Genomic DNA, 22,166 nt, shown 5'->3' on the forward strand with positions numbered 1-22,166 from the left:
TCCACAGTAGTGTCTCTGACTGATAAGACAGGCAGAATACACTTAATTATCCAGGTGATGAAAGCTCACTATCTCACATCTCCACAGTGATAAAGCTTTGTTTAAAAGTTTCTTATTCAACCCAAAAAAAAAAAAATACTCCCTGGAGCTTATATAAGCCCCATTGGCACAGTGGTTAAGTGCTCGGCTGCTAACCGAAAGGTCAGCAGTTCAAACCCACCAACCACTCCTTAGGAGAAAGATGTGGCAGTCTGCTTCCGTAAAGATGACAGCCTTGGAAACCCTATGGGACAGTTCTCTGTCCTATAGGGTCACTATGAGTTGGAACTGACTGAACGACAATAGATTTGGTTTTTTGTTTTTTGCTTGGGGGGACGCTTATAATGGAACAATACAGGAGCAGTCTTCATCTTTTTCATGGCAGCTCTTCAAATGTTAGATTGCAGTCTTCATCACTCACTAATCTATGTTCCAGGTTAAACGTCCTCAGTTCCTTCAACCATTCCTTCTGTCAGTGTTATATGTACTACAACTTTCTGCAATAGGATGTTCTTTATTTGCACTGTTCAATATGGTAGCCACTTCCCAGTGTGGATTAGCACTTGAAATGTTGCTTGTGTGAATGAGAAACTGAACTTTTATTTAATTGCAACATGGCCAGTGGCTACCATACTGGACAGCACAGCCTTATATTTTCAAAGCCCCTCTCCCTATTGGTCGCTCTCCTTCATATGCATTTGAACTTGTCAACATCTATCAAATGTATGACACCTGCAGTACAATACTGCCCAATAACAGGTGACTATTTAGAACCTAGACGGTATTTCTATTAATGCGTTCCAAAATGGACTTTTTTTTTAAGTAGCCACAAGTGGTTCACATTGATAATCACTGAAACTAGTACTTTGTCAGCAATTCTAGTGCCCAAACTTGTGTAACTGCTTTTTTGAACCTAAATACAAGACTTGATATCTCAGCCTTTTGATTTAGGCCCAGCAGTTCTTAATCTCCAGGTTGTTGATCATTTTAAAGCTTGTTTCAATGTATCCTACCAACCAGCCCTTCCAACTCTGTGGCACTTACAGATCTGACATTACTGTCTGATCCATACGTAGTCCTTTACATTTTGCAAGGCATTTTTAAATCCATTATGTTTAATTTGATCCTCACAGTAACCTTGTAAGGTAGGCCAGAGATGAAATTCCATTTTACATATAGATAAGCTGAAGCACAGCAGGAACTGAATTTATAGAATGCTTTTTCTTCTCCATTGAGCATCCTCAAGTGTACTGTTTTCATCCAAATCCTTGACATAAATTTTGAAAAGGATGTCCAGAAACAAGGCTGAACCCAGGAAAGGATTATCCAATAGGCAAGGTAACCACAGTGCTCACCTTGCTTACCAGATCACCTGTAGTCAACAATTTCACATTTTTTCACCACATTAAAGACTCTGCTTCTAGGTATGACTGGCATCTGTCTCTCTCCCAACCCCACAGCACATTCCTACAGAATCAAAGCCTCTTTTCAAATTTACAATCCCTGACGGGTGGATGACAAGCAAGGTAAGCATAGGCTTACTTACTACTCTGTAGCAAACAATTTCACTACAGATGATCTGGTAAGCAAGGTAAGCACTGTGCTTACCTTGGCTATGGGATAATCCACCCTTGGCTGATCCTGAATTCTTAAACAGCACTGACTGGTACAGAAGTTTAAGCAGGTCAGTTCCACCTAAGTGTGATTATCCAACCCATATGCTGCCATTCAATTCAAAAACCAAAAAACCAAACCAAACCCAGTGCCCTCGAGTTGATTCCAACTCATAGCGACCCTATAGGACAGAGTAGAACTGCCCCGTAAGAGTTTCCAAGGAGCACCTGGTGGATTCGAACTGCCAACCCTTTGGTTAGCAGCCGTAGCACTTAACCACTATGCAACCAGGGTTTCCTTCAATTCAAAGGGATGGTAAAAAAAAAAAAAAAATCACCTGATTTACTGACAGACATAGTACTAATCCCATGGGAAAAAAATCAAATGAGCGTTGACTACCAAAAATAATTTCTACTTCTGTATCCACAAAGGGAGTGTCATACCAACTGCTTAAAGAAGCCAAATCTCTCTCTCTTTCAAAACTACCATAGGGCCATATTTTATACTTCTCATGGCTCTTAGCACATCCTATCCTATATTGTAATTGCTTATATACGTGCCTTTTAACTTTAAGTCATTCATCTTCATAACACCCAGTGCTGTCAATGTCGGAGGCACTCAAATTAGTAAGATATCGATTCAAGTTAATGTTGTTCCAACAGTATTCGCCACCCCGCAAAAAAACAAAAAGCAAACCTGTGACTAGAAGAGGCACAGATCATTGGCCGCACTCCTGCCAACATGACTGATTAAAAATGCCCTTAAAATTGGTTTGATCACAGTTTCCAGCAGATGCTGAGCCTTTTGCTAGTCAAACCAGCTTTCCTTGGAGTCATTTTGTTTTATATGTTGTGGTTTGACAAAAAAATAGACAGGTTCTCTAACAACTGGGAGAGAATACATGAAATCGGACTTCTTGTTAATGTCAGTCAATCATTGAAGAAAATGAGTGATCAATAAAACAACATCTGGCTGTAGGTCTTCCAAAAGACAATAAAACAAACAAGTATATAGTGCTTTACCATTTACACATCTTTCACATACATACTCATCTGACCCTCACAACAACCCTGTGAGGTAGGCAGCACAGATATTCTTCTCATTTAACAGATGCAGAAAGTGACTCTCAGAGTGGTTCACTGATATGGCCAAGTTTCTACAGTCAGTAAATGGCTTATGTTAATACAGTCTTTGGCCTGAAATTTCAGCACCCAACATCCTTCCCTCATACTTGCCCTACCTACTTCACAGGTATAGTGAAGATAAAATGAATTCAAAGGCTAGAAAAATACTTTGAGGAAAAAAGCACTATATAATTATACCCCAAAACTATAATCTCCCCCGATATATGGCTCATTCCCCTTCTCATCCCAGCTTAGGCATGAACCCAGAATTTTCTGTTGCCTCTGTTCTCTGCTCACTAACAGCTTTCGTAAGGGTAAAGGACGTTTAAAGTTATAAATTACAGTCAGGGTAACTGCTCTTATAGCAAATTGAAAAATAACACAGAAAGACCAACATGCACGTAGGACCCACTGAAGCACAGAGTGAAGCAAGGCAACATTATCAGATAGGGCATGATTGCATAGAAGAGAAACGTGGTGTCAGTCGGAGTTCAGACTGGCACACACGATTATCTAAGGCAAAGTGGTGGCAAAGAAGAGTTATTCATTTCGTATTATATAAACAAGAGCAGAGGACTCATGGGAGCCTGTGCAAAAGCATCGTATGTCACACAGATCTCTCCAGCTGCCCACAGGGAATATAAACAACAGCGTCATCTTCATTTTAAAGAATGACTATACCCGTGCGCGTGTCCTGAACCTAACCAAGAAATAGCTCCATGCTGAACTTCCTTGATTAAAATCAGGACTTCGAACCTGTTTGTTCTGGCTGAGAATTTGCATTCTAACAAGTTGCCAGGCAATGCTAATGCTGTTGGTTAGGGACCAATTCTGAGGACCACTAGTAGAGCAGTGGTTCTCAAAATTTATTATACATAAGAATCCCCTGGGAATCTTGTTAAATGGTAAATTCTGATTCAGTGTATCTGGGGTAGAAATGCATATCTCAGCAGGGGTTCGAATTGGAACAAACCAGTTCAAAGCTCTGGTTAAAAAACAACTACTACCATCATTCTGAATCAGACTGGCAAACAGAACGTATTTTGGTTATGAAAACTATCTAGATGGCTATATCCGTAGTTTTTTGAGGATATACTTTGGATTCTCCCAAATAAAGTGATATTGAGTGTTTATTAGTGATTCTAAGTATGTGTTTATAACAAAGTGTGGTAAGTGAATTTAACATATTAAAAGTTTTATATCATCTGTTCAGAAAAGATCATATACTATACAAACTATTCAAGTCATACAAAACCATTTTTCAGTGTCTTTTTCAACTGAGAAGAATCCTATTCAGCACGCTTCTCCTCCTGAGGTGGTTCATATTGAGCAAGCTATGAGGCAAAGAGAGAGGAGTTTAGGTGGATTTTATTCCAAACTGGGTAAAAAAATAGTAAAACAAAATGAGGTAACAATTCAATTATTGAACAAGTTTGTTAATATCACTTTCTATACTTATTTTTTCAAAACCACTCAGTGATTTAAGATTTAATACAATCAACACCGATAAAAGCCCTTTTTATATATAACTTTTAAAATTACTAGGAAACTTAGGGGCATACCAGTTGGGGCAAGGACCAGAAGGCAGGAGGGGACAGGAAAGCTGGTAACAGGGAACCCAAGGTCAAGAAGGGAGACTGTTGACATGTTGTGGGGTTGGTAACCAATGTCACAAAACAATATGTGTACTGTTTAATGAGAAGCTAGTTAGTTTTGTAAACCTTCATCTAAAGTACAATAAAAAAAAAATTTACTGGGAAACTAAGATTTAACTCCAGTTTATGACTACTGCTCAGATACATCCTATGCAGTAATCTCTATCTTCCCAAAGATTCGAAACTTTTGTGGCTTATAATAAGGAACTTTCTTCCTCTCCACCAAAAATGTACTGAAATTTCCCCGAAAACTTAGAGAAAGGTAACTATGTGACACATATTAATCTAGCCAGTCAAGGAAGAGGAACTAATGCCTTTGACTTAAAAGGTGTCTAAGAGTTAACTGACATTTTTTACATCCTGAATCTTGGATAGTTTGAGATATTGCATTTTCTCATATGCTAAATTGTGGTCCCGAGAGAACACGAGGCTAAGAAAAGATTTGGGTTCTGCCAATTAGCTGTGAGATTTGAGAAGCTCATTTGACTTCATCATGCTTTAGTTTCCTCACCTGTGTACCCCTATGTCCGTTATCTCACAAAGTTGCTGAGGAGATAACAAGCACTGTGAGAAATGCCTAGGATAATGTAAGAATGTGTCATGTGATTCAGAATGTGGTAAAACTTCAAAGATGGAGAGTTAAGTGATATGAAGTTTATGAAGATGCCCAGGGGCACCAGAAAAAAATTAAGTGCAAATAAGTTTATAGAGGTGTATTAACTCAGGGCCACCGCGTATGACCATGCACATTGTATACTAAGCAACTCTAAGAGGAACTATTCACAAAGTAGTGCCTCTATATTCACCTACTTAAATCAACTGCTTAAGAATCTCAGTTCATTTCCTTATAAGCAGCATTAACCAATATTCTCATCTTTTTGTTGATGCAGGTTCCCAAGAATCTATTCCTTGACCACACTGTGCTAGTCCTATCACAACTGGTCCTTTCTAAAGGGGGCATAAGTTCAGTCTTGCAGTTAATTCAGATTGATATTTACCCTCCCCTTCTTCCCCTACTGTCTGTTTTGGTGAGGTTTTAATTACATAATCATTAAAGGTAAAATGATTTTTAACACGAATGCTTTTTTAGAAGTTTACCTTTGCTTTCAGTTTTTTATTTTCTTCTACAATAGCTTCGTATTTCTCTTTCATTTCTGCCAATTCTAGGCGAAGAAGCTCTATTTCTGGATTTTCTGGGGTTGCAGCTCCTAAGTGATGCTTTAAAAAACTAATACCAATGTTAAGAATTTACTTCTTAAAGTTGAATGAAACTAACAAAATAGCAATTTATCCAGAGATCATCACCCAAAAACTTACTTTCAAATAAGCATTTCTTATTGACTATTATTGCACGTATCGTTGCACATATTAACCCATTGCCATTGAGTCGATTCCAACTCACAGCAACCTGATAAGACAGAGTAGAACTGCCCCAAAGGGTTTCCAAGGAGCAGCTGCTGGATTCGAACTGCCAGCCTTTTGGTTAGCTGCCGAGCTCTTAACCACTGCACCACCAGGGTTCCATTTCACATATCAGCTATGTGAAAAAAGAAGAGTATCAAAAATAAGGCTCTTTTGTCTGACTTCATATTGGGAAAGGATACTCCAAAGCACTGTTAGGTTTCTCTGGTTCTTCATATAAGGCTACCAACACTGCAAATCAAAAAGCAGAAAAATCAACAAAATCTTAAATTTGATTACATTCCATAACTCAAATGCCCACTACATGCCAAGCACACTGCTAGACACTATCCATACAGTGATGAACAAGGCAGATAAGGTTCCTGCTCTCAATAAATTTAGCCTAGTTCAGAAGATAAACAAGGAACTAGACAAAAAGAGTTCTAAACCACAATGCTGGATTATGGGGTTATGGGAGCACTATGGAGGGCTATGCAAGTTTGGTTGGATTTTGATCCTCAGAACAACAGGCAAATAATTAAACAGGTTTAAGCAGGGCAGTGACAGGATCATGCTTGACTGCAGTGTGGAAGACGGACTGGAATGGGACAAGAATAAAGGCAGGAAGCTCAGTTAAGAGGCTGATGTGGTAATCAAGTTAAAAAAATATATAGTGACCTGTATTAGAGGGATGGAACTAGGTGGGTGGATTTGAGAAAAATTTTAGGCAAATCCACGGGTCTGTGGTAAGTATTGGAGAAGCTGTGAATTCAAAAATATTCTTCAAGTACCAAGTTTTATATACAACATGCTAAATAATCACAAACCTTTTACTAGTAATCAACATGGTCAAATCACCATTGACGTATACACTTAGTGGCTTCATATATCCAGGGGTTCATGTCAGCACCACCTTGCTTATGTTCTATTAAACAGATTCCCCGTAGAATGTGCTACTCAGGTAAAAAAAAAAAATCCCTCTAGACCAGTGGTTAGCCATTTTGTGGGACGTGGAACCCTTGGAATAATCTGATCAAAACCAAGAAAAATCTAATCACACACACAACAAATGTGCCTATCTAGGCCCCCCATTATTAACTCATAAAAATTTAGACAGTATGAAAAAAACAGGGAAAACTACTTTTAAACATTGAGTTTTCATAGTTATTCTCCATCTAAATACCCTTAGAACAGTATTTTGTTAGCAGTTGACATTTATAGCACTAATACCCTCTCCTCCCCTCTCCCTTTTCAGCCTCTCACGGTTACAACCAGTTGCCATCGAGTTGATTCTGGCTCACAGTAGGACTTCGCTCCATAGGGTTTTCAAGGCTGTGACCCTTCAGAAGCAGATTGCCAGGCCCTTCTTCCCAAGCACTTCTGGGTGGGTTCAAACCACCAACCTCTTGGCTAGTACTCAAGTATTTAACCATTTGCACCACCCAAGGGCTCCTTGATAGTTGCAGTACTCTTTAGTTCGTCTATTATTTTTCCTTTAAATTATATGGTCAAACCTGTTTCCTCCTCCATGAATTTCCACTGTCTGTATTGAATCTTAATTTTATAAGACAGATATTAATACTCTACCCTTTCCTCCACATCTTCCCCCACTCCATTTCTTTCAGAGTCTGAATTTTGGCCAATGGTGTTTAAAGAACCTGTTGCAGTCAGTCATGTCCAACTCAATCAGAGGTGCTTACAAGGTTGATAATTACAGAAAAGAATGTAAATATATAGGGGCCCTTGTGGTGAAACAGTTGGAACAGTTAAGCACTCGGCTGCTAACCAAAAGGTTGGCAGTCCAAACCCACCCAGCAGCTCTTTGGGAGAAAGACCTGGTGATCTGCTTCCGTAAAGATTATGGCCAAGAAAGCCCTGTGGGGCAGTTCTACTCTGTCACATGGGATTGCTATGAATCTAAGTTGACTCAGTGGCACTCAGCAACAACTGTAAATGTTAAGTTTTCTGTGTTCTTCTGTAGATGAAGACGACAAGGAGGACTCTATACCTGGTCATGTTTTCCCTCTTGCCTTAGCAGCCAGAACTTTTGGAAGTTGATGTAGTGCTCAAAATAACTAATCAACTTACGTGCCTTTTCCTCCAAATGATTTATCATCGAATTTTATGTTTAACCATCCTGTCTGTTATGGATTGAATTATGTCTCCCAAAAATACATGTTGTAAATCCTAACCTCTATGCCTGTGGTTACAATCCCATTTGGGAACAGGTGTGTTTGTTATGTTAATGAGGAAGGATTAGTGTAGGGTGTATCTTGAGTCAATCTCTTGAGATATAAAAGAGATACAAACCAAGCTGATTAGAGAGAGAAGCAAGCAGAAATGAGGGAAGAGAGATATCAAGCCACAAGAAGACTGCCAAGGAGCAGAGGCTTAAAGAGGCAAGGACCTTCCTCTAGAGCGGACAGAGAGAGAAAGCCTTCCCCTAGAGACAGCACCCTGAATTTAAACTTCTAGTCTCCTAAACTGAGAAAATAAATTTGTTTGTTAAAGCCACCCACTTGTGGTATTTCTGTTATAGCAGCACTAGACAACTAAGACACTGTCTTACAGTGTTTTAATGTTATAAGCAATGTCGAATCCTCTTGGAAATAAACTGGATAAAAATTACACATAAAACCTGTACAAAATACCAGTGTTTGGGGTTGAAAATCAAATTTTAGATAGGCCATATCAATAGACACTATGTTAAGTTGCCTGACATTATTTGGGAGACTGGAGATCTAGGGAGATGGAGGGGTTAGATTCCACTGGATGTGAACAAGGGAAAGGAAGCCTCCAGTGGTTTCTGATCTCTCAAAAAGCAAAATCCTTGTATGGCCACAAGGCTGTACATCTGTGCAGTCACCTTCCACAACCATCACTTCTCTTTTACCATTCTATCTTTCACTCACTCTATCCAGCCAGTCTGGCCTCCTTGTTGGAACTCTTGACATGTATTACTTCATTCAGGTCTCTGTTCATACTTCTTGAGAGGCCTTCCCCTACCACCCTGTATGAAATGGCACACACATTCCACCCATCACTCTTCATGCCTTTCTTTACCGTGCTATGTTCTTATTCATAACACTTATCACCAGCTGACACTATGTATTTATTATCTGTCTCTCCTAACTAGAAAATAAACTCCTAAGAGCAGGAACTTTTTTTTCCCACTGCTCTATCCCCAGGTTATTATGAGTCAAATTCAACTGGAGGGCAGTTGAATATCTGCAGTGCCTGAAACAGAAACTTCAATAAAGTGGTTACTAAATAAATGAAAGAAACGATTTTGTGGAGATTTTCAAGAGGGGGGTGTTGACAGCATTCCAAGCATTTGTGACACTTCCAGAGACAACATAGCGCAACACTTTCACAGACCAAACCTGTTGCTGTGGAGTTGACCCCAACTCACAGCAACCCTGTAGGACAGAATAGAACTGTCCCATAGGGTTTCCAAGGAGCGAACTGCCGACCTTTTGGTTAGCCGTCGAGCTCTTAACCACTGTGCCACCAGAGTGTCCCCATAATGTTTGCTGAAATTTATTTCCAAAACATTGGGAAACTAGCATGTGAGCCCAGGATAGGTAGCAATTCAAAATTTCTAGCCCATGCATGGTAATTAAAAACACTGCTTTCTGCTAAGACTCAGAATTATCTTTCTCCCAGAGTTTTCCCCTAACCTTTGCTTTTGCCCAAGGAACAGTTACCAAATTATTTCTCAAACGCTTCCTATTCTTTTCATATGGACCCAGATCCTCATCCCTTCCAGCTCTTCCATTCTATACCTTTGAAAATCCCAGCCAGTGAGTTTAGTGACACATACCAGGCATTCAAATTACTGCTGAGCTAATGAAGTAAGCAGAGTCCCTGAGCGGTGCAAACTGTCAATGGTTGGGGGTTCCAGTCCAATCAGGACACCTCAGAAGACACATCTCTTGATCTACTTTTGAAAAATCAGCCATTGAAAATCCTGTGGAGCACAGTTCTACTCTGACACATGGGGAGTCAGAATCAACTCGACAGCAACTAGTTGAATGAAGTAAACAGTACCCTATCGTGGAACCCTCCTGTTTCAAGCGCCTTGTCTACTTAGATTCTGTACCCCTGGACGAAGAGATACAGTGTGAAAGTAAGTTTCCGTTTTTAAGAAGTGAAAACAGTATAACCCATGTTGATGTGCCCTCAAACTCTAAACTTTAATTCTACTTTAATTTTGAAATCTGCACAAAGAATTGATAGAGACTAAGAAATCGGCGTTGAAAAGCCACAACCAAATTGGCTATGAATCGCCTACCATGGGGATTAGGCTCAGCTACTTCATCATAGCTCACTTTAAATCTGCCAGTTTTCCCACTTGCCCCTTGGTTCGACGGAAAATGTTTCTCAACAAGATTCTGATACTTCACAAAAACCAAGGCGGGAGGTATCCGGAGTTCGAGGTCTTTTACAATCACGCCCACTGCGGCGCTAGAAGCAAAGCAACGGAAGTTGGAGAGACTTTGCAACAGCTGCAAGAGTTTCACTCCCTGGCCCGGAGAGTGGTAACATGAGCGAGGCTACCCTCACCAGGGCGGCGTCCGGCAGTCGGCGTGTGCTGATCCCCGCGGAACCCCGGAGCCCACCTTGCTGGACCCAGGACGGGTTCCACCTGTTCTCCCTCCTCCACGCCACCGCCCGTCAGGGGCGCAGCGCCACGAGCACGGCGAGGGCACGAGGAGCCCTCTCCTAGTTATGCTCACCCTTGGTCAGCGTGTCCAGCACCCCCGACTTCTCCAAGTACCTCCGGAACTGCTCGCGCTTCGAGTCGGCGGCCTGAGAAGACACGGCGGGTCAGTGGCCGAAGCCCACAGGGGCCGGAGGAGGAAGAGGGCGCTGGGAGTCCGGTAACCCCACCTCCGCCTCGCTACTTCAGGCCCCCCAAAATCTGCGCGCGTCCCCACTCCCACCGGTAGCCGACCGGCGGCTGGCTACCGCCCTCACGCCCCCAGCCACGCCGCGCCCCCTCACTTTGTAATGGGCCATAGTGACAGCCGCAGCGGCGTAGCTGGCGCCCGAGACCGTGGCTGGCGGGCTCTGGTCAGCACCGCTCATGCGCGGAAGGGCGCGTGCGCCTGCGCACTTGCGAAACGCGGCGGGGGATCGTCGGGGTGTGGCCTGTTTTCATGGCGACCGGGACGCTCTGAGTTTCCTACAGCGAACTGAGCGGAGGGAGGCTGCGTATGCCCGCCCCTGTCGCTATCAAAGCAGCGCCTCTTCTTCCGGTCCGCACAGCGATTCGGTTGCTTAGGCGAGAGACGAGGTTACGGTGACTGCGGACCAGTGTCCGGGTGGGGCTCGAGATGGGCGTGGCGTCCGGGGCGGTGCCTGCGGAGCCCTCGAGGTTTGCTGCTGGGAGCCGTGGGGGAGCGCACGGCACCGGGAGTGGGCAGGCTTTTCTCGGGGTTTTGGAACCCGTGGTAACCTGTGGGCGCGACAGATGCACAGCGACCCTGGGATTTCAGTTGGCTTGAGGGGAGTGGTTAGGATCGTATGCTCTGACGCCTCCTTTACGTTTGGTTTCTCCTTGTTTCTGTGGCTAACTTGATTGGGCCTCTGGAAGGTGAGTAGTAATATGCTAATAATATAGCCAGCAATTTTAACGGCTTACTGTGTGCCAGGCACTGTACTAAACACGTGTTTATGTAAGTCTTCACAGCATCCCAGTAAAGGAGGTACTTAGCTCCAGAACTCTCTTTTAATCATGATGCTATATATAGGTGAGCTGGTAAAAGAAAAGCCACCAGTCTTTTTAAGATTTTATTTACTACGTAGGAGCATAATGGTTATTCTCAAGACACATCAGGCTGCAGTCTATAAGGAAACTGAGAAGTCTTAGAGGCAAAGAAAATTTACCCAGTGTTCAGAATTAAAAGATTAATAACTAAAAGGAGCAATTATATTGATCAAGAACAGCCTCCTAAGGCTGTGGTCCTTTCAAGGAGAAAACCTGGTTCCAAACCATTTGGCCTCCATTCGGAACACTGATTTTCCTAAAATCTGTTTTCACACATTCTGATGAGAACCATGCCTGATTTGGTAATTTTAGGTTTTTGAATTTAAACTGTCCTTTCACAACTCAGAATTAGAGCTGTTTTTCCCTTCTTGAAGGTCCCTGGGTGGCATAGTTTGCCCTCAACTGCTAACCTAAAAGTTGGCAATTCGAACCCACCCAGCAGCGGTGCTGTGGAAGAAGAGGCCTGATGATTTCCATTCATAAGACTGAAAACCAAAATTAAACCCGTTGCTATCAAGTCGATTATGTAGTGATCCTAAAGGACACAGTAGAACTGCCCCATTGGGTTTCCAAGGAGCAGCTGGTGGATTCAAACTGCTACCCTTTTGGTTAGCAGCTGGGCTCTTAACCACTGTACCACCAGGGCGCCTTCATACAACTACAGCTAAGAAAATCCTATTGAACAGTTCTGCTCTGTCTAAGAAAACTCTATTGAACAGTTCTTGTCTGTAACACACGGGGTCACCATGAGTCAGAATCTACTCCTTAGCAACACATTAGGTGGTTTTTTTGTTTCCCTTTTTTAAATGAGTTTACAGTTGTCTTAACAGCTGGTCCTCAGAGCTGTCTTTGTCCCTATATTCTCCCTGCTCCATCCCCACTAGGCCACTTCTGTAATATAATATGCACAATGTCTAAAAGCCAAAAGCTGTTCATATCTGAAGGTCTGTGGGTGCCCGCCTACCGATGACGTTGTTTGTCAGAGACACTAAATGATTTGAAGGATAAGCACTAGGATTTTTGCAGGTTCTGACAAACTTAGTCTCAAAGGACAACTCTCCCCAAGAGTCAGGAGTGCCTGGAATGTCAAGTGGTCGGGAGTCTCCCTGTAAAGGAGAAAGGGTTCTGATGGTGCCCTCTCCAAACGGGCCCTGGAGGCTACCTTTAGGAGGTAGTCTCTGGTTTTGATCCTCTGTAAAGGGTCTCCATGTAGCACTAAGCCTCTTTGGTTTCCAGTTGCAGTTAGCTGGCAGAGAGAAAACTTTTTGGGGTGACTGTGACACGTGGTTTTCCAAATCTACAGAAACACCTTTAGAGTAATGGCACCTTTCACTGTCTGTGCCAAAGTTTTCTCTTCTTTCCTTTACCTGGTTGTCATCCACATCTTTTCCAGATATTTTATGAGTTCCATCATTATTTGAGTTGATGTGTTGAAGATGACTACCAGTAGTACTAATTGTGTGCATCTTACTAGAAAGTACAGTTTCCTGTTCATCCAAAATGCATTTCTCATCATTTCCACTATAACTGTCAGGGTCTACCTGCAATGCAGAAGATGAATTGAAACTAGGATACACTGTTTTGTGTGTTTTCTTTTCCACTAACAGGTTATAATCAGGTGCAGAAGGGAGTCCCTTCAGTGAATTTGCAGATACGCTCTTATATTTGGTAGGATTTTGTTTTGATTTGTTTGCAAAGAATTCATTATGTTCATCCTTCAGTTTATATTGTCCCCAAAGCCCTCCTTTAATCTTTTTAAAACCTAGGTGAGCAATTTCTAGAACATTTAAGAAAAGTGAAACAGTGGCTATGGACTGCATAAACAATAGGAATATTGTTTTTTCTGTTGGTCTTGAGATAAAACAATCAATCGTGTTTGGACATGGGTGGCTATGGCATTTAAATAGAGGCTCTAAGTAAAATCCATATAAAAAATACTGTCCAATCATGAACCCAACTTCAACCGCAGAGCGAGTGAAAATGTGTATCACGTAAGTGCAAAGTAACATTCCTCTGAGCGGAGCTTTATTTAGTTTTCTTTGCTCCAACTGACAAAGCTCCTGCTCCAGTCTCCTCCGATGCCCAGTTACTTCAAATTCAACCTCTTCCAGTTCTCTTCTCAACTGAGTTTTCATCTCCTGCCTCTCTTTCTCCAGAACTCTCAGTCGGTACAAAGCATGGCCCATGTAGACCAGAGATGGTGAAGACACAAATATGACCTGTAGAACCCAGTATCTAATGAGGGAGATAGGAAAGGCCTGGTCATAGCATACATTTCTGCAGCCGGGTTGTTCTGTATTGCAGATGAAGCCAGACTGCTCATCATTCCAGACGTCTTCAGCTGCTACACCCAGAACAAGCATTCGAAATATGAACAGGATGGTGAGCCAGATCTTTCCAATCATGGTGGAGTGGATGTGAACTTCCTCCAGAATACCTCCAAGGAAGTTCCAGTCCCCCATGTTTATTTAGTCAGCCATCTTAGGCCTGAACCCCACCAATTAGGAGACAAGTAGATTTCTTCCATTCTAAAGAGAGCGCTGTTCCTTAAAGCAAACCTATGGCCAAAAGATGAATAAAGCATCATTCTTACAGTGTGCTGGTTGCTTACTTTTTCCCTAGATAGCAGTGATAATCTGTTGTTGTTAGTTGCTATAGACTTGGCTCCGACTCATGGCAACCTTATATATGACAGAAAGAAAAGTTGCTCTGTCCTGCACTAATAATGTTACCAGGAATATATTTAAGATAAGCCAGGAATTTAAAATCACTCATGTTTCAACCTAATAATGCAATTAAAAAAAAAAAAGTGATACCTGGGCAAGGTACGTATACATTCTCTACTAAGAATAGAATTGTAAGATTTTCTGTTAAAAAAAAAAAAAAGTCTCCTTACTTGGCTGATAGGAAGTTTGTTCTTTGTCTAAGCTGTAGAGTTTTCCTAAAATGACTGGCTTAATCTTACAAACGTATTTACTAAGATTATGTTGTTGTTGTTAGTTGCCGTCAGGTCCGTTCCAACTCATGGCAACCTGTGTGTGGAGAGCAGAACTGCCCCACAAGGTTTTCAAGGCTGTGGCCTTTCAGAAGCAGATTGCCAGGCCTTTCTTCCCTGGCGCCTCTGGGTGGGTTTGAACCACTAACCTTTCAGTTAGTAGTCAAGCAGTTAACCAGTTGTGTCACCCAGGGACTATGTTATATAACCAAAGTCAGTGATTTTTAAATCTCATTTATACACAAAGGAAAATGAATTTGATTAATTCAGTAAGATACAGCATTTAATAAAACCAGAGGAGACAGATCTGGCTCTTGCTGCAGGAATTTTGATTAGTTTTTAAATCCACATTTAAATGTTTAAATTCTGATTTCTTTCTGGCAGATGTTGAGCATTTCCAGAAATCCATTTTAGTAACATTTATGAATATTTATAAAATTCTTATTATACTTTGCAATGAAAATCTTTGGAAAGTTTTACCATGTTAAAACGAATTCCAGAAATTCTAACTATTTTGTTGTAACAGAATGCTATTAGATATTACCTAAAATAAGTGGACCCGGGTGTAGTGGTGGTACTATAGAAATTTTCCTCGTAACAATATTTGATCTACTTAAAACATGTAGCTTTCTATTTTGGAAGGGGCAGTGGGGCAGGTTATAATTTAGCTACGAGGAGGTTCATATTAAAACTGATATCCTAGGCTCTCAAAGAAAAGATGAGAGTGAATGTTTTCATTTAAAAAATAAATGTATGTCCTGGATCCCTTATATAAAGGCAGTATTACACACTCAAACAAAATCCTACAATAGTGTAACTTCAAAATTTGTTCATTACAAAAATCCTGTGAGGTAGGTATATTGCTTCCCCATTTGACAGAGGGGGAAACTAAGGCATACTTTAATTAACTTACCCACAGTCACACAGCTGGTGATGGTGGAGCTGGCATTTAAACCCAAGAAGTCTTGTTTTAGAGTCTGCTCTTAACTGTTTAAACTGATACTTTTTCTCTTTGAGCAAACTTGAAACTTGCATGAAAGACATAATAGATCATCTGTTTTCCTCTTATAAAGTTTAATTATTTGAATAAGAAATGTCAAATAGTGCTATTTTTAGCTTTTTAAATGACTGAGTCTAGACTTTTAACTTCTTTGTTAAAGCTTTGTAGAGTTATTAAGACTTGCAAAAGCATCAACCTTCTAAAATTTAGTTGTATTCCTGATATAGAGGAAATTTCTATTTGACTTTATTATGTTAAAAATAGTATACTCTTTGACCCAACAATGCAAGGCACTTTGAAATGTGAGCAAGAATGTTTGTAATAGTCATAAAGTTAAAACATCCAAAATAATTATTAATATAAGAAAGACTGGTTAAATAAATAATGGTACATCCACAGTGTGGTACTATGCAGACAGTAGAAATGATAAATATATACATTTCAGTGAAATTCAAATAATAGAATAGAATGGTCCTCATTTTTGAAAATACATATATTTACATGTAGAGATGCATACAAAAAGTCCAGAAGGTTCACCTAAAGCACAATTAAAAAAAAAAAAGTCTAGAAGGAAATTAATCAAAATAATTGTATCTCTGGATGGTGGGATTACAATTGATTTAATTTTTATAAGCATTTTTTTATGTATTTTAATTATTTATAATAAGCCTTTGACGTCTATAATCACAAAAGGAAATAAAAGATTGCTCTTTTTGTTGTTGTTTGTTTGCTTTTTCCCTTAAAGGAAAAGAGCATTGTATTTCATAAAAGCAGCAGCAGTATCATTTAGATAGTATTATTTAGAAAATCCTTTCTTTCAAAGCTTTTGTAGCAAAAACATGAAAACTAGCATATATTAATACAGTACTATAGAATGCAAAAGCAAAAGATAAAAACATTTCTAACAACTTTCTTAATTAGCCAAAAGAGAGAGATTAACACAAACCTTTCTTAGTTTAGGTAAATCTGAGAAGCAAATCATGCTTAGGAGAAGTTATATCACGGCTATCTTCAACTTGTTCTCCAAATTTGTCCTTTTGGGCACGTAGAACAGATTGAGTGCAGTTCAGTGCAGTGAGTGAGTCAGCCATCAGCTAAAATCCATTTCTGTTTGCTCATTCTTGCTTCTAGAACGGCAGTGTCCAATAGAACTTTCTGCGATGATGGAAATACTCTGCGTTGTCCAGTCAGGTAGCCACTCACCACATGTCACTATTGAGCCCTTGCAGTGTGCCTTGTGCAACAGACGAATTGAGTTTTTAATTTTATTTGATTTTAATTAAATTCTGAAGGACTACATGTGCCCAGTGGCTACCTTATTGAACAGCACAGATACAGACTATTTTCAACATTTCTAATAGCACACCCAGTTCTAGAAGACTAGAGATAAAAAAAAAAAAAAAAAATTTTTTTTTTTCTTTTTAGGAGCCTCAAATTAAGCTGAATAAATGGTTCTCTATCATTCAGAGATGTCAGATTCAAAATACAAGGAAATACTTGTGTCCTTTTTTTTTAACTGTAATGTCTGCCACCTGGGGCCCCAATAAGCTACCACTGTTTTTGGTAATGTGAACTATGTTTCTAGTACCATAAATTCAGATTAGGTAACTTCTTAGTCATCAGCCTCATTAGCTGCAGGAATCAATTGGTCATGTCTGATTTCATCGTTAGGTAAATCCTGTTCTTCTGTTTACTTTTGTTATTAACAATTACGTTGATATTAAAGGTCTTTCTTCAGAACTTGTGACCTGGTGGGTTGGCATGGCAAGTTCTTCCCTGGGCCTCTTTGCCAACTAATAACTCCTTTTGGATTAAATGCAAACATTTCATCAGGGAAATATGTTGTATATATTCATATTTTTGTATATTATGTATTATGACTATATAAGGAATCCTGGTGGCACAACAGTTAAACACTCCGCTGTTAACCAAAAGGTTGGCAGGTCAAACCCACCCAGCAGCTCTGTGGGAGAGGGACCTGGTAAGCTGCTTCCATAAAGATTACAACCAAGAAAACTTGTGGGGCAGTTCTCCTGTGTCACATGGGGTTGGTATGAGTCAGAATCAACTCGACAGCACCCAATAACAATAACATTATGTGTATGTAAATTATACTATGTAGAATATTTATGAATTACATATAAATTATTAATAACCTTGAAAAATACTCAGCCTCTGTAGTCAGAGAAATACATATTAAAATTGAGGTATTATTTTCTTAATTATCAAAATGCAAAAACTTCAAAGATATATAATACCTTCACTTGGCAAAGGTGTGGGGAAACCGTTATTCTCATATACTGTAGATGAGAATATAAATGGATACAGCTATTTAAATAGCAGTTTAAATCTATAAAATTACCGTGGCATTTCTGCTGCTGGGTGCCTGAAATAGTCATACATTCAGCAAACACACTCGAAGGCACACTGCATGTACTAGGATGTTCACGTACTACTGTTGGCAATAGTACAAAATCAGCAATAATTTAAATGTCCAACAGAGAAATAGGTAAATAAACTAAAACCAGTTATCAGCAGCCGTCAAATGTATTCCTACTCATGGTGACCCCATGTGCGTCAGAGTATAACAGCTCCACAGGGTCTTCGGTGGCTGATTTTTCGCAAGTAGATCACTAGGCGTTTCTTCCGAGGTGCCTCTAGGTGGACTCAAACCTCCAGCCTTTCAGTTAGCAGCTGATCACATTGACCACTTCTACCACATAAGGACTCCAAATAAGCTGTAAACCAAAAAACCAAACCCATTGCCATCGAGTCGATTCTGACTCATAGCAACCCTATAGGATGGAGTAGAACTGCCCCCATAGGGTTTCCAAGGAGCACCTGGTGCATTTAAACTGCTGACCTTTTGGTTAGCAGCCAGGCTCTTAACCACTGCACCACTGGGGTTTCCAAAATAAACTATAGTACATCTAAATCACTCAGCGATTCATGGAATGACGATGTCTAGGAACCAACACAGAAAGATCCTCAAGTCGCAGAACAGTACATGTAAAATGGTCTCATTTATCTTGGTAAAACCTACATTTTATATGTGTATTTATAGATAGAAAAAGGTCTGCAAGAATACACACCAAACTACTGGCAGTGGTTACCTCTAGGAAAAAGCAGGTTTGGGGCAGGAAGGTGAAAGGGGCTTTTTATCTTTTATGTTAAGTTCTTGTTTGAATCTTTGTTTAATGAAGAACATACTCATACTGTATACATTTTTTACACTTAAAAATTATCTAGCAAATCCCAGATCAGTTTTTCTGAAAATGCTAAAATACCACTGTTCTCACTGTAGCTAATTGAATGTATATAATCCTTTCAGAATACAGCAACATGTTTAAATGGGTGTTTAATAAAATATGAGGATGATGAAAAAAGAAAAAAGCTGTATTTCCTGTGTTCAGATGACCTAAACGGCCATTTTGGAAAACAAAATGGCCAGTAGTCTGGGTTCTGCACAGGAAAAAGACAAAGGCTTCTCAGCTTTCAGATATATTTTATCTTTTGTAAATAAATCCTATTTAATGCTAGGAGAGCCACTAGCCACATGAAGGATAAGAGTCTTATAGACAAGAATCCAAAGAGTCCAGGTACATAGTGTGCACGAGAAAGCCAATTACAAGTTCATTGGGATCTTAGACAAACCACTAGAATCTTAAACTAGCAGTCCTGAAAATTCTAAGCCTTCTTCTGTATTTCTTTTTTTTTCATGGTGTACCCACAGAGATGTTTGTCCCTGTACTGTTATGATGCTCCAATTTTCAGTATTTGGGGAATATAGCATTGCTAGGCCAGTAGAGGAAAGAGTATAGGTTTTCAGGTCATTACCCAAAAACCCATTGCCATTGAGTCGATTTTGACTCATAGTGACCCTATAGGACAGAGAAGAACTGACTTACAGGGTTTCCAAGGAGCAGCTGATGGATTCATACTGCTGACCTTTTGGTTAGCAGCCAAACACTTAACTACTGCGTCACCAGGGCCCCTTCAGGTCATTACCTACATTTAAATTCTGCCTCATCTTAGACAAGTTACTTGATTTCTTAAGAGTTTCCATGCCCTAGTTTCCATAAAGATTGTTGTTGTTGTTAGGTGCCGTTGAGTCAGTTCCAACTCATAGCACCCTCTGTACAACCGAATGAAACACTGTCTGATCCTGCGCTGTCCTCACAATCGTTGCTGCCCAGGAAATCCTATGGGGCGGTTCTGCTGTGTCATATGGGGCTGCTATGAGTCAGAATCAACTGGATGGCATCTAACAACAATAGTCTCTAAGATACAGAGTAGTAGTTACCTTTCTGGGTTATGTCTCATCTCTAAGATACAGAGTAATATCTACCTTTCTGGGTTGTCAAAAAGATCAGCAATAATGTATATAAAGCGCCTGTCACAGTGATCTATCTAAAAGTGATTATCAAGAGCCTGACACAGGCATGGGAAGGTTTAATTACAACATAGTATTCGTGGGTTCTATCAAGCAATGTCTAGAAGGTATCTTCCAGGGAGAACGAGTCTCTTTTATAGAATACATACCTGCATACCGTATGCCTGGAGAAGACCCAATCTCTGGTGTTCACTACCCTCCCTTTCCCTCTTCCATTTCCTTCCCTTTGCTTTCAGAAGCCTCTTCCTTTAGCCCTAAATTTTTTTTTGTATATGGTCCTTGCAACTTATGAGTTCGGTTATGTTTTATCCTGTTTGTAAAATCATTAGCATTTGCTAGAACTTCTTCTATTTCTTGAGTTCTTTATTTTTTGTTTTTTTTTTCCCCCAGATGACTCTTTTTATTAATGGGCTTATATTTGAGATGAATCAGTTTGCTGGTGATAGGAAAATATTGAAAAACACAGCAAATACGAAACAAGCTAAATAAGCAGCAATCGCTATCCAAAACCTTGGATCTTTCAGCAGTGCCGTATCAAAGCAGCTAAACACAGTGTATCCTATGGACATTCCAGCAAATCCACCTGCAATGTGAGCTGCAAAAGACACCTTTGGAGAAAAAGAAAAAATAGAAATTAGTGAAGAAAATGCTAATTGCATATTTCCGTTGCTTCCCTCTTGACTCACACAAATACCATCAGAGCCAAACAAGAGTCTTAAAAGTCTGGAGAACTAAGGAGTAAGGCAAAAGAGAGAAGTCTGTGTACACAGAGAGGTGTTCTAAAACATGCAAAGCCAAAAAAATGTCATTTTCGCCCACTCTCTTGAGTACACAAGATAAGCAAGCCATTGTTTCTTCCTGTTCTTGATCATCATTGCATTTAGAATTGTTCTTTATTAATGCCAACCAAGAGAATAGGAGTTGACTTGTCCAAGGCAAGGTCATGGAAGCTCCACAGCCAGTTCCATACTCCCCAAGGAACTGAATTACTGGCCAGAGGGCTGTGGGGACCATGGTCTTGGGAAATATCTAGCTCAATTTGCATAACATAGTTTATAAAGAAAATGTTCTACATTCTGCTTTGATGAGTAGCGTCTTATAAGCTTGTGAGCAGCCATCTAAAATACTCCACTGGTTTCACCCTGTCTGGAGCAAGGGCGAATGAATAAACCAGAGATAAAAGGGAAAGATTAGTCCAGAGGACGAATGGACCACATCTACCGTGGCCTCTACCAGACCGAGTTGAGTACAGCGAGATGGTGCCCAGCTACCACCACTGACTGCTCTGACAGGGATCACAATAGAGGGTCCCAGACAGAGCTGGAGAAAAATGTAGAACAAAATTCTAACTCAAAGACCGAACTTGTTGGCCTGACAGAGACTGGAGAAACCCTAAGAGTATGGCCCCCGGATGCCCTTTTAGCTCAGTAATGAAGTCACTCCTGAGGTTCACACCTTCAGCCAAAAATTAGACAGGCCCATAAAACAAAATGATTCTAAAGGGGTATACTAGCCCAGGGGCAAGGACTAGAAGGCAGGAGGGGACAGGAAAGCTGGTAATAGGGAACCCAAGGTCAAGAAAGGAGAGTGCTGACATGTCGTGGGGTTGGTAACCAATGTCACAAAACAACGTGTGTACTAATTGTTTAATGAAAAGCTAGTCCTGTAAACCTTCATCTAAAGTACGATAATAAGAATAAGAAGTAAAATAGGAGTTGAGTTGCCATGAGGGATCTCCATAGGAGTATCATCTGATCCCACATAAATGGCATGTCAGAATCAAAACAAAAGTAATATATACATACAGATACTCAGCAGAAACTACCAAATTCAAAGACAAATCCCAGCAAAACTAGAAATCTGTGTCAGTTTTCTTTATACACCCACTCCTTATGTACATGGTTAAGTTCCAAAGACCACGTCCTTATGCAAAAATTGGCGTTATGTGAAAATGGAGGATTTTTTTCTTCTCTTTTCAGACCGTCAACTTGTCCAATTTTTTAAATTTAGAAAATACAATCATTGACATAATAACAACTAAGGTCTACTGTCATCACTGTGATGAGTCCACTCATGGATTATTCCTCTGCAGAAAAGGAGGCTTGAAGGAGACAAAGCTAGATAAAGCTGGGCTGTGTGACTGAAGGGCTCATGGCTTAACCACCTTCCTCC

The 22,166-nt window shown here is 40.3% G+C and overlaps 3 protein-coding genes and 1 long non-coding RNA gene across 4 annotated transcripts in view; 1 reads left to right on the plus strand and 3 right to left on the minus strand.

Moving 5' to 3' along the window:
- Window positions 1-22,166, plus strand: part of LOC104846355 (uncharacterized) — a 31,373-nt gene that overhangs the window by 1,351 nt on the left and 7,856 nt on the right. The window lies entirely within an intron of this gene.
- Window positions 692-10,940, minus strand: MYCBP (MYC binding protein). Its single transcript, XM_003415511.4, has 5 exons — window positions 10,841-10,940; window positions 10,573-10,645; window positions 6,037-6,085; window positions 5,531-5,660; window positions 692-4,111 (listed from the first exon to the last, which is right to left on the minus strand). The coding sequence occupies exons 1-5, from the start codon at window positions 10,922-10,924 to the stop codon at window positions 4,067-4,069; spliced, it is 381 nt and encodes a 126-aa protein (XP_003415559.2). The 5' UTR covers window positions 10,925-10,940; the 3' UTR covers window positions 692-4,066.
- Window positions 11,846-14,406, minus strand: GJA9 (gap junction protein alpha 9). Its single transcript, XM_003415512.4, has one exon. The coding sequence runs from the start codon at window positions 14,066-14,068 to the stop codon at window positions 12,539-12,541; it is 1,530 nt and encodes a 509-aa protein (XP_003415560.2). The 5' UTR covers window positions 14,069-14,406; the 3' UTR covers window positions 11,846-12,538.
- Window positions 18,684-22,166, minus strand: part of RHBDL2 (rhomboid like 2) — a 39,809-nt gene continuing 36,326 nt past the window's right edge. Inside the window, exon 7 of the mRNA XM_003415513.4 lies at window positions 18,684-20,602. Coding sequence (XP_003415561.1) covers window positions 20,423-20,602 — 180 coding nt within the window. The 3' untranslated portion in view covers window positions 18,684-20,422. The remainder of the gene's footprint in view (window positions 20,603-22,166) is intronic.

This window comes from Loxodonta africana, chromosome 3, assembly GCF_030014295.1.
Source record: "Loxodonta africana isolate mLoxAfr1 chromosome 3, mLoxAfr1.hap2, whole genome shotgun sequence".
NCBI lineage: Eukaryota > Metazoa > Chordata > Mammalia > Proboscidea > Elephantidae > Loxodonta > Loxodonta africana.

What these genes read in the sequence shown, in the direction of transcription:
- MYCBP (XM_003415511.4), bottom strand. Translation starts at nt 10,924, where the DNA reads ATGAGCGGTGCTGACCAGAGCCCGCCAGCCACGGTCTCGGGCGCCAGC. An exon ending in AAACCTAACAGTGCTTTGGA is followed by an intron (nt 5,661 to 6,036) that starts GTATCCTTTCCC and finishes CATTGGTATTAG; the next exon opens with TTTTTTAAAGCATCACTTAG. An exon ending in ATAAAAAACTGAAAGCAAAG is followed by an intron (nt 4,112 to 5,530) that starts GTAAACTTCTAA and finishes TTTGCCTCATAG; the next exon opens with CTTGCTCAATATGAACCACC.
- GJA9 (XM_003415512.4), bottom strand. Translation starts at nt 14,068, where the DNA reads ATGGGGGACTGGAACTTCCTTGGAGGTATTCTGGAGGAAGTTCACATC.